Genomic DNA, 13119 nt, shown 5'->3' on the forward strand with positions numbered 1-13119 from the left:
AGGGGAACAGCACTTCTAGATAAAGGCGTGGAGGATCAAGACCAACAAGAAGTCTTTGCCCAAAGGTTTTTTGCATCTTGATCAAGTTGTCATGCATTGTTTTTGTCCAGCACCATCTCCAGTGTGCCTTCCGGACTTCTTTGTGCATCCCTATCGACAAAAAAATTCTTGATCAAGTTATCATGCAGAAAGACAGCCCAGCACCACCTCCAATGTGCCTTTCAGACTTTTTTTGTGCATCCCTATTGATAAAAAAATTCCTGTAGGGTCAGCAAGGATATGAGCCAAGTGGTTTGGTGACTTAAATGGAGGCACAACTTCAGTTACATAGGTAAGAACGATGGCCCCGGTACAGTAAAGGACTTAAACACACCATTTGCTTGAAATATAAATAATCCCGATACAGAAGTTCAAGTTTCACTTAAGGACTTTGCTGATGCAAAGCTCACAAGCCCCATTACAGAGGCAATTTGGAAAAAAAGTCAACAACGAAAAAAACCCACCCCAACCCAAAAAACTGTACCAGCCCTGAAGACAGCTTTCACAATGTTTTCGAAAGTGACAATATTTTGAATATAAAATGCATGGAGAATTTTAAAGCCTGAGGGCATCTTCACAGAAACGCAGTTGGAACATCTTGAAAACGGCTAATAATTTTGACATGCATCTCAGCTTCTCCTGAAAACTTCTTATGAAATCTGGGTTTAAAGACTGTAGGTTATAAAGAACCATCATATTTTTTATTGATAAAATTATTAAAAGATGCCTCTTAGCCTAGCTTGAGCTTGCAGTCATTGATTAAACTCTGGATACCATTGAAGGACAGATAAGAAGGTGGCAAAAGCTGGTAGCCTGGGGTTGTGGTCCTAACTACATGTTCACACTTGCATTTCTGTGCCTTTTAACTTGATGACATTTTAAATGGAGTGATTAATCGGTCTTTACTTTGTTATTTGCAATGTACACATTTAAGGCAGCCGCAGGACAGATAAACTAGCCAACATAAATCAGCCACCTTATTGGCAGGTTTATACCACCAGAGCATCTGGTCCTCCCTGAATTAATTTGTACTGTTGACAGTAACCCAGCACAAGTCTTAAATTCATGTGAAAAATACAAACGTTCCTATTTTTCACTCAACTTACCTCTCTGTCTAGTTGCGTCTTTCTTAAACAGTTTCTCCAAAACCAAAGTGACATGAAGGATGGGACTCACCCCTGGGAGCCCTGGCGCTCACCCCTTCTCACAGAGCAGCGTTCGCCACGTGGCAGGGCAGTTCTCCTGCCAGGCTCGGCGCTGCTGGCCACGGAGCAGCCCCTGGCACCGCCGGTGGCTTGGCAGGTAGGACATCTGCAGAAACCGGGTTCGTGCAGCAGGTAAAGCAGCTTGCTATTTCTTGGCCCACCAGGTCCTTTCACAGAAGCGGCACACCGGAAATCACCCTCCACACTTACGCAAAATTAATTTTTTAAAACTCTGAAGCATTAATTCTTTATCATGCAGCGCTGCAAGCAGGTAAGAGAGGGAGAAACAGAAGAGACTCTCAGGTTTTGAAGCGAGATTTAGGATCAAATCTGAAAACCAGCAGACCCAGCCAGCCAGCGCCCAGCCTCCGCCTTCCGATTTGGGAGGCACAAGCAAAGCCAGAGCACGGGGTGAGGACGGAGCCGGGCAGGGGACACCTGTGCACAGGAAGGGCCTGGCAGAGACCGGAGCAGCGTGGTGCAGGCACAGAGCACTGTAAGGATCATGAGGTCGGGTCCCTCTGAGTGATGCAGCGCATGTGAAGTCAGTGCTCCAGTGTGCACGAGGGAGACTGGGAACAGCTGGGACATGGTGCAAAACCAGTTTCAGAATCAGCAGGTTTGACTGGAATGCTTCACTTAAAAACCAGGCTCACAACTGAGGGTATTAAGCTGCCTAAGCCAGATAGAGTCAGATACAGTCAGACTATCCAAAGACATTAAAGCCTACCCTGCTGATAATAGGGATCCCGTGGTTTAGAAATTTTACCCTAATTTTTGTTTTCACTGAAATAAATTAAAATAATAAAAATACTCTCAAAGTTTAAGCGATCCATTCTAATGTTTTTTTTTAATTAGCACTGCTTATCGCAACAGGCTAGACATAGTAAACAAACCCAGTTATCTTTATACATCCTATCAATTGTAAAATATTACTGTTCCTATAATTTAGGTCATGAAATAAAAATGTTGTAGACAACCAGTGTTGTTACTTTAGGTTTTAATAATCATTTTCTACAACATGAAATAGTTTGATTAGCAAGACCTACCAGTGGTCAATGATGGCAACTCACAAATAATGCTTCACGCTCCTAACAAATGGTACACAAAACTTACCTTTCATTATGCACTTTAATATGCACAACCAATAATACATTAACATGTACACATACTCAATTCCAGTCACAGTGTATACATATATTTTTGGATTTGCAGCAATATAAAATGAGTTTTACCTGTATATACATGTGCAAGTCTGAATGAGTCCTGAGTAATTTTAAAGTACTATTAGTCAAATCCTGTAAATTTTAACAGATGAAAATAAAACTCAGATTTTACAATGTTATGTTATTGTGAAGAAGGTTTTTTTTTTTTTTAAAAAAAAAAAAAAAGAAGTATAGCACTTTGCATTAGCTTTATGCATAGCCATGAGCTCTGTACAGTGCACAGTATCCACTTACAGTCTGGGTAATTAGAAAATCTGAAAAGATGCTGACTGCATTCTTCAGTAACTATTGCTTCCTCTGCTTCTTAATTAATGGCGAGTGATTCATTCTGCCTCAAAACAACCAGGTGTGGAAGACTTTTACAGGGTTTAAATTATATTCTTTCTGCTGCATATATTTTTGTAAACATTCAAGTTACCCAGGCCCTTTAATTCTTCTGAGGAAGACTATACAATTATACAATCAAATAGTTAAAATGTGTGTCTGGCGGGAGGTGGGGGAAGGAAACAACAGTGGAATATGAGCATTACTTTAAACACGACAATATGCTATAAGGAAACAACCGAGGAAGTGTTCTTTATGGAACAGCTTGGACAGAAACCAAAAGGCTGCTCAGAAACCCTCTGTCAGCATGACACACCGACACCGTAAACACGAGATGCTCTCGCCCCACCAGAACAAATTGTCTGAGCAAATGGGAAGGAAGCACTCCTGCAAAGGAGCGGATCCAAACTCAGCATGAGAGTCAGAATCTTTTTACAATATTAACAGCGCAACTTACAGAAAAATATCTGTATACCCCATGCCAGGAAAATGCAGGCACTAGTATGAGAACTGGTAAAGGACACAGGCTAGCGCTGGGGTGTAGCTTAAATAGTCTTAAATGGAGTTGCTTTGAAAAAAATGTTCCGGGTATGGAGGAAGATACTTCTTTTTCTTCCCCTCATTTCTCTCACACCACGAAAGTGAAGGCACCACTCGACTGTGCTCCTCTGGCATAAGGGTCCTGGCCCAAAAGTTAGCTGGTCCCGTGGCTGCTATAGTCAAAAACACCTTTCCTGAAGAAGGGGGAGAATTCACAGATGGTGTATTTTGACAGAGTTAGCCCCACTTTATCAATGTGCAACGGGGACGATGGAGACTTCAGCATTGCAGAGAAAAAGCTCCTGAGGTATTTCTGTGGAACAAAATGCAAGATCTCATAAGATTCACTTGATCAAACTGATTACAAGCACTTTGAAGAGTTAAATGAACAGCAGTATGCGAAGGAAAAAAAAAAAAAAAAAAAGAGAGACAAGATCTCCTTGGACTGTGCAAACTCCTTTTAACAACCACCAGCATTTAAATCCATCCATAAAACAATTCTACTGAAATGTCTGCATGAAGCTTAGGAAAAGCAGAAAAGAACCATTTTCCATTTCTTCCTCTGCCAAGCTTAGTAAGTGTTTTATTCTGTGCTTGTGTGATGTTTTCTGGTTTGTTCTGTAGTTACGTAATGCTTTCTGCTAATCATGACCTGCTAATACTGCCGTCTAGCATTACCAAACACTATGGCAGGTGCAAACCTCAAATCCGTTCTGCAGGAATTTCACTACATATGGACACAAAAGGACTTCAGAGATCTTTCCTTCATCAAGCCTCCACTATCCCTGCATCAAAAAGGATTTGTTTTGATCAAGGCCATCTGCACAAAGACTGCATGACTTCCATACTAGCTCAGAACCTACCAGAATCTTTTCACTGAGCTATCCTCTTTCTTTTTTTTTTTTTTTTTTTTTTAAGTCTTACACGTGGAGAAGCATTCCCCCTTCCAAAAGTTAATCATCAACCACTGTGCAGCTCACATCCACTTGTGCCTAGAGACATTGTGACAGATGTACACTAAAAGAAAGCTAGTTTTCACAAACCTGATGGTTTCCTTCACATATGGGTTGAATTATTACTATCATTTAGCATGATTTAGTAAGTCCTATTTTAACTTCTGAATGAAAACACAGTAGATAAAATGTTGATCAGATAGGTGCTAAAAAAGTACCCAGTGTCATCCACATAGCTGTGAGGGAAATCTCATCTGGAGCACAGAGATAAAACTCGTTTGCTCTGCTACAGACTGACCATGGAAAAAGATAACTTGAGAAATTATTCTAATCTTCGGTCAGTGGGAAATGTATCTGCAAAACAGAACAGCACAATCTCCTCTGCAGAACACAAGGTTTAGTTATTTCAGTGCAGAAGCTTTTGGGGCATAGAAGTGGTTTGTTCAGGAAGAAGTCCTAATTATTCACTCTCTTCTCAAGGAGAATTCCTCCATACTATAACCTGTTATCTATCTAAATGCCTTGGAAACCAGCTGTATTAATACCAGAGAAAGCAGGATAACAAAAAACAAACAAAAAAGGCAGCTGGTACAAGCTATTCTCTTGGCAGGACTGGTGAATTTTCTTTTTTATGTAGTTCTCCCACAGGTTGTATTAACGTTCATGAAAAAAATTCCATTATAAAAATGCCTTCAAGATTAATTCCAACAGACTAAGAGGTAATTTAAAGTGAGCAACAGATGTCATATCAACGTTTGTCATAATTAGTTCACAAAGTAGGGCCCTTTAAAAAAGGTCCCAATCCAGTAATGCCTGAAGGATGAATACGGTAGAAAATCAAATGTAAAACATGGCATCCTGTTAAGGGTTTTAACACTCTGCTGAGAAGTTACTGCAGTAATTCCGGTTTATGGCTACCGAAGACTCAAAGGTACCAAAATATCTCGCCAGAGACATTACAAGACCTATTGCGTTCACCTTGGTATGTATGGCCAGCTAATTGACTGTCATGGCTTTCCTCGTAGAGCCATTACTCATTGCTTTATCATGATAGCTCTAATAGTAGAGTAGAAAAAAACCCCAACACCCTCTGCTATAAGCATATACTAATCTGACAGGGAAACACTAGGAACAGCAGGTATACTTATTTTCCCAGTTCTGCACACCGGAGTTGCTCGGTGAGTATCACAGATTCTCTGAACGTGAAAAAGATCCTTGGGAAAATGGCAACAAGCAGACCCTACCAGATTATGATGGAATTAATTCTGTATGAAGGTTTCCAGCCATATGGCTTGGCATTATGTGCTCTGAGCAAATTAGCCCTCTTATAAAACCCCTATCTGCATTTGTCCTTGATTGCAATGCTGATGTGTTAGCATAACACAGAGCTGATATGCCCTCGACACAAAAAAAAGCTGTTGCTTCAGAGAAAAAAAAAAAAGGCTGCTCTGCCCAAATCCGCTGGCTAGCAGTGAATTCCATAGTGAGGAAATAGCGATTGATGGCAGAAGTGTTTGCTAACACCACAAGCATGTGCCTGGATTTGAGTGCTGTGGCTGAACAGTAAGGGGGAAGGTTGCTCTGTCCTGTTGGCTGCAACGTGGACAACGAAGTGGAAGAAAGTGGCAGGAGAAAGGGAAGAAAGAGTGCTCCTTACTGGTGCGTGGAAAGATGCTTCCCAATTTCAGATGGGATAGGGAGAGAATGAGGGTCACAGCAAGCTGGGAGAGGGGCAGAGCACATCAACACCAAGTGCCAGAGATGACGACAAGAAAACTGTCTTAGAGATCCAAAAGAGACTCAACATGACTTTATTGCAATGCAGGAGACCACTGCAAGCTGCTGGAGTGGGAGCAAGGCTAGATTAAAGGATCTTCTCTCTCAGGGCTCAGTGGGCAGGGGGAAAGTTGTTTTCAAAGCTTTCTTATTTAATCTATTTCCAGCAGCAGACAGGATTTTTCTCTATCTACAGAATAGCATTATTTGTGCCGAGTTAAAAGTAGGTGGGAAACACTCTGGTATCTCGCTATGTATTCCTTTAAAAAAAAATTCTTAGCAGAGACTGGCAAGCTCAGGATGCCTTCACAGAAACATGTCCAAATGTTATACAAATTGGTGCTGTGACTTCCTACCAGCACTTCACTGAGAGCATCTAAATCGTTGTCCCTGGTATGCAAAGCCCAACGTTACAGCAATCCTACTTTTGCTAGGTTTGCGTGGTTACCTTGGAAAGAAAAAACTAGGTAACTGCTACAAATATTCCAAAAGGCTTGGTTTTATTACTCATTTTTGTTTGTTAGCCTTTCAAAACTCTAGCCATTTTTTCTGGATTATTTAGTCTGGTAATCAGTGCTCTTCCAAATGCATTTAGGAGTTTCATTTCACTAATAGCATTCAACCTGCTACAATGCTGGTTTGCTGGAAAACGTCCTAATTATAAGTTTGTAAACATCTCTATGTGAGGGCACAGGACCCTGGCACTGCAACAGGGATGTAAAATGGGTAACTTACACATCAGTCATAGTGGTTGCTCAGTCTAAACACGCATTCAGGAACACCAGTTTAGAGAATGGAAATACTCTTTATATGCACAAAACACTTAAAGATAGAAAGCCAGGTTAAAAAAAATAAATACCCAAAATGGGAAAAGCAGTGGGTTTGCCCTCTAGGCACACGTTACAATCTTCATGGCCTTTAACTTAAAATTTACGACAGCCGTATCTGCAAGTTTTAACTTTGCATTCCAAGCATTTGCAAATGAAACAAGACTGGAGAAAGTGGTGTGAGGCCCAAAGGTTTTTCTTTACTTACTAGACTGAGTAGCTTTCCCTCCCTTTTAATTATGTGAATAATGAAATGGTAACCATTTAAAAAGCTTATTAAAAATCATTTTAATAGGGTTCACCTTTTTAGCAGTAGGCCAGTGTTCATCTCATGCTCAATCCATCAGCACAGCAAAGTCATTCTAATGATTTTCGCACCACTTCGTGATGTGGGGACCACATAATTTTATACATTTTAAATATAAATCCATAACTTAAAGTTATTAAAATTATTACAATCAAAAAGCTTTCTGGAATGTGAAAGTGTTCTTATCATCCCTTCAATTGTGGCATATTAAAGAGGAATTCAGTTCAATTACATTGTTCTCATAATCCATTACAAACGGCGACAGCCTCAGAGACCAATAGCAGAGCTCTGAAAGAATCGCAATTTTTCATTAAACTTTGGTGTGATTAAAAAATCATCAACTCTGGTACTTCCATAAAGTGAAGAAACTTTGAGATCTCTCTCGCCTACTGCTGTTTCTAGTGATTTCCTCAAAAAAGCCAGCATTCTAAATTCTTTAAATACAAGACTTTACAATTAGCATTATAAATATCACCTAATATTTGACAGAGCTGGAAGCACCAAACTTCAGTAAGATAAACCTTACAAGGTTTTGGGGATTTTTGAAACAATAGCTTATTTTCTTTGAAACAATACCACCCTTTCAATACCTACACGTCAATGTGATGGTCAAAAGCTTTACCAAAAGGTCACTGGTGGCTGAGGCAGGACTAATTAACTTGCTCATCTCACTGCTCGCACCAATCACATAATTATTCTGTCGAGTAGTGTTAAGCGCTGCAAGCTTTAAATCAAATCTTGATTTGAATTATTCATAGAGCAAAGCATACACAGGTATCAACAGCTGTTTTCTATAGAGTAAGAACCTGATTAAAAAAAAAAGAGAGAGAGAGACAGATTGATATTCCCTGAGCCTTAAAAACCACGTTATGCTGCAATTAGGTATTTGCAAAGCAAGATCTTTCTGAGGAAGACTCTAACCCAAAGCAAGAAAACAGGAACATGCTTCACTTCCAATCCGTGATCACAAAACCAAGGATCTGCTGAGAAGACAACAGATGTAAAGGGAGCCTGCTGGAATGCAGAAACGGGAGTGTACCTCCTGCCTTTGTCTCCTAGAAATAAATCATGGATCATATGCAAAGGAAAATGAACATTTGGGGATCCTTTCCCAAATTAATCAGCCTTCTCTATTTTGGACCCTTCCACTGGTGTCTTGAAGAGGAAAAAAAAAAATTACTTCCAGGGTAGTTCTCCAAATACAAAGCTCTGCAGAAATGCCAGCAGCTATCATCACCAACTACAGTCTCTTGTGACAAAAAAAAAGCTAGGCTTAAACAGCAGGTTTCGGTGTCCCACAGGGACCTCAGGCTGGCAAAGGGCCCTGTCCGGGGTGATTCTATATACAGGATCTGATGAGAAAAGATCATGTATCTTCCCAAGAAAAATAGGATTCAAACTTCTCACTGGATCTGCTTCTTCCTTGTGGTTTTTTTTTTCTTAATGGCAAAAGTCAGAGGGCATTAACGTGCTGCACAAGGAGGTCAGCCAGGGCTGGAGCGCAGATGACAGGAACCCATAGGGAAATGGCAGTAAGCCACACCAGCTTTGCCTCATCCTGGACACTCACCACATCACAGCCACCACATGGACCAGATCATCTGGGTCAGGTGTGGAGGACAAGGAAAGCAGTGAGCCATAATATAGGAAGCTTCTTTATGAACTGAGTTCCAAGGCAGCGGGTTCTCTTATGCCAAACGCCCCAACATTACCCAGGAAGGGGTATTCAAGCTGTCCAAACGAAGGTGTTTTGTCCAGGCAGTGATCCCAGCAGGCTCCTCCTGTGATCTGCAAGGCCAGCTTGGCCCTCCAGGTCATGATTCATCTCACCACAGTTAAGCTTCTGCCCTGTGACTGCCACTCAAACCGTCTCCCCTTCCCTTAGGGACCACCTGAGGACTAAACTGTCTAATTAGGAGTGAATAATTGCCAGCATAATGCTCTGATAGCTCTCTAAAAGTAGATTCAAATCCATTTCTGGATTTATTAATTTGGCTGATAGCAAGAATACAAAATAAGAGGTGGCATTACTTTGGAGTACAGCTGCTCAAGAGGATGGGGGACCAAACATAGGCTATGACTAAAATCTTCACCTCCAGCAATTCAGATCAACTCTCCACTCATCAGATATAACTAGCACAGAAACATTTTTGTCTTCTGTGTTTTTGTTGGTTTTTTTTAATAAAGAAAACACAAGGCTTCAATTCTTTTCCCCAACACCTTGACATATATTGCAAATCATAAAGCAGATCTGAGTAACACATGTGAGCAGGACAGCATGGGATATTCAATATCTCAAGTGATATTTCAGGCCCTTCAGGACGTACCTGATGTGACCTCTAGATCCATACACATTTATCTCCTGCACACACCCGTAGGTGATTACGTGCAGCTGTGATTTCACAGCGATGAGAAAAAGACTTACTGCCTGGGAGACTACCTGGTGCCTGAAGGGTCTTACTTCTGTGAGAAACTGGGAGAGAAATCTTCTAAAATTATGACATGATCACCTGGACCAATATCTTTTGCAGAAAGACCAGGATAGCTGGGTTCTCCTTACAAAAAATAAATAAATAAATACAGTATTAGATACTGTCAATGTCGTGCAAAGCTTCCTCAAGGAGTCAGCGGTAACAAATGCCTCCGGAACTTATCTATCCCATAGGTACCAGAGACCTTGCTCTAGTCACACATGATTTGTGTGAGCACAGAGAGTTTTTTCAGGAGAATAAAGACAGATTCACATGTTTGAAAATGACAAGTCACCACCATATTAGTCATAATATTAAAGGGTGGGGGGGGGTATTTGCTTCAGATTGCAAGACGTTAATTAAGCTCAAGGCTGGATTAACTGACTTCACATTACACAAGCCAAGAATAAAGGATTGACTCGTTTTAATCAGACCCTTCCTGTTCACTTTGATTAGGTCTAATCAGAAGCAAGGCTGTTTACAGATAATGCCTAGTAGTCACTGAAAAAAAAATAATAAAAAAAGAACTTACCAATCAGTATCACCTTACCCTGTGTTTTATACATACACATGCAACTCCACTCCACACACCAACAATTCCCACCCAAACTAAATTCTGTGTATAACCACGCACAATGCACATCGCCGGCTCTTCCGAAGCACACCTGTGTTAAACTTCCAGCTGTCTCATCAACAGCCTTTGCCTGTACGAATGTCCTCTTACCGGTGGAGGGAAGCAAACCTGGCACCGCAGGAATCCTGCTGCTGGGAAGTAACAGCCAGGCGCAGCTTTGGGGGCAGCAGAGCATTTGCTGCAGGGTCTGGCTGCCTGTGCTGCGGGCTGGCTACATTCCCTAAGAAACCAGGATCTGTGGGTTTCCCTTAACAGAAATAATACAAGTATGGCATATTATGCTAAGTTGGCTTTTTTTAATTTACTAGCAATCATCTTAGCGATTTGACTGCGATACACATATGTAAACTCTTGTTAGATTGAGCTTCTTTCCTAAGGAGCTAGATAGAAGGAGATGAGACTGAAACATCCTACCGAAAACATAATACAGCTCTTCTGTTAGTGAACAGATTTACCTGTACAGCCCCCAAATGTTACCATGGGTGTAAATGCTGGATCTATAAAACTAGAATTTTATTTTTATAGCAAAGAATTTAGCCTTTGCTTTTGTCGGAGCTACGAACCTGGGCTATGGAGAATTGTGTTCTTGCCACTGCAGTGGCATTAACGCCACAGCAGTCTGTTGGTGGCGGACTTACCCCAAAGCAGAGAGAGAAGCAGCAGTAACATACATACCACTCCTTTGGGCATGTTTAGGGCTACTGAAATGACTTTGGAACTAAGTGGGTAAGAATCAAGCTCTTTAAGAAGCTAAATTCCATCGGAAAAACAGGACTTAAGTTTTTAGCCCCTTGGGAAACTCTCCCTATGTTTTTATGCACAGCACAATGCTTGAATCAGGGCTAGCTTCCTCCACAGCTATACAGGTAAAAGCAGATTTTACCACTACATCTCCAGAAGTGTTTGAGTGCCAATAAAATTTAATTTTACCCAGGGCAGTACTGAAATTTACTTGAATTCATACACCTTTTTGAATTTTTGTAATGTACAAGCATTCTGAGAGATGCCAGTTATGAAGGTGAAATTGCTTTCCCAGGTTTTCAAAATCCAAACTATTCATTATAGCTATTTACAGTGTTTTTCTGTGCAAGTCTAATGGCATAAGCACATGTTGTTGAATTACTATTATGCCACATCAATTGAATTAACTTCTGAAGTCAGTCTATATCCCAAATTACAATCTTATTCTGCCTGAAATTCATTTAAAATCCACAGGACTTAATATTTCTTACAATGCCTGCTTGCTGAAAGCTTATGTTCATTGGCTGCAAGTAGCCCCAGCGAAACCTGAATTGTAGGCTGGCAGGGAAAAAAGGCAGCAAGGGCTGTGATTTACAGGTGCTCGGTCAGCGTGAGTCGTCTTTTGGAAGTGAACGGCCATATTCAAAAAGATCAAACCAGACCCGACTAGTGAAGGAAACCGATCTTTTCTTCGGAGCACAAGTCAAAACAAGTCCTGTCAAAATCTGTTCAGAAAGAACAACAACAGGATTGGATTTACCACGCATCCCCGGGCCGGCAGCGACAGCGTGTCGGCTGCCGGAGCGGCCTTGGCAAACAGCTCCCAAAGCCCATGACATGCATCACCCTCTACTCCTGGCACCCGATTCTGATTTTGGCAGAGGAGGATGGCTGATACGCTTGCTTTGAAAAGGGAAAGCATCGAGTTCAACCCAGCGGCCTTAGCCGAGCACTCCCTTTATTCACCTGCTCACATCTGAAGGTGGAGAGCCATTACTGGAGACCCATAAAGGTACGCAACTTCAAAATTTGATATGTAGAAGGATGTTGGGAAATTTGTTCTGGACTGACAGCACAACACATTAGGATGTGGAGCTAAACTGGAGTGTAAGATATATGCTGTCGCTTACTCTGAACTTACCACATCATGATAAACACACCTCCTTGTTTTCTGATACTCTGAAATCTCTGAAAAGGAAATTAAAAAAAGGCCTCCATATTGCACATCCTAATTAATTCTTCTCTTGTAACGGAAATAAACATTTTACCACAAAAGATCCAGGTTTTTGAGGTACTTTGTATACCTAAAGAAACACCAAAATCATTGTAAAGGGGTATGTATATTACAGTTACCTCTAGCAAACTCTGCAAAACAGGCTTTCAGACCTGACCTTGAGTTAAGCACCGAGTATGAGCAAATGAGACCAAGGCACTGCTTACGCTCACTGTTCCTTTCCTCCAGCCTGTTGGACCAGAGCTTAAAATTAACTCATCCAGAAAATAACCCCGGGCTTTAACTCCTTTTAAACAAACAGCCATCTTTATTGTCTATTGCCATTATGTCTTGCATTTGCTGTGGGTCTGGCTGAATCTATGGTATTTAATCAAAATAACATTTTATTGGTATCGGATCAACTGCTGATGTATGCAAAGTCCTAATTTCTAGTTATTTGTATCTAGTGACTGTAATCAATAAGTAAAATTCATTTTTATTTATTCACTTTCTGAAGCTAACAGAGCCTCACGCAAGAAGCAGCACCACCCAAAAAAAGATGAAATGAATCAATGCTGAGAGCTGCAACAACTCCTCTTTGAGAGCTTCTGTTTCAAAGAACAGCCAGGTGCCTTGGGCAGCCCCGATGATGCACGGAAGGATGGGAACCTGATGTGTGAAATCGCTTTTGGATGGCTAACTACAGAGTCCTACTGTCTGCAGGCAAGGCAAGGCTTCAGTGTTGTTGCTGAAAAGCAGTCATTTTTGTTCTTAAATTTTTTTAACTGTTACTAGAGATTATGAAAGGCATTTGGTTCAGACTAACTATACCTAAGCTAGAAAAGGATCTGTTCACATGCACT

At 41.0% G+C, this 13119-nt stretch overlaps 1 protein-coding gene across 3 annotated transcripts in view; it reads right to left on the reverse strand.

Moving 5' to 3' along the window:
• Positions 1–2227: 2227 nt before the first annotated feature.
• Positions 2228–13119, reverse strand: part of KIF16B (kinesin family member 16B) — a 142559-nt gene continuing 131667 nt past the window's right edge. For all 3 annotated transcript variants that reach the window (XM_037405676.1, XM_037405678.1, XM_037405677.1), the window contains one exon: positions 2228–3647. In XM_037405676.1, the coding sequence (XP_037261573.1) occupies positions 3489–3647 (159 nt within the window). In that variant the 3' untranslated portion in view covers positions 2228–3488. The remainder of the gene's footprint in view (positions 3648–13119) is intronic.

This window comes from Falco rusticolus, chromosome 12 (genome assembly GCF_015220075.1).
Source record: "Falco rusticolus isolate bFalRus1 chromosome 12, bFalRus1.pri, whole genome shotgun sequence".
In the NCBI taxonomy this organism is placed as follows: Eukaryota; Metazoa; Chordata; class Aves; order Falconiformes; family Falconidae; genus Falco; species Falco rusticolus.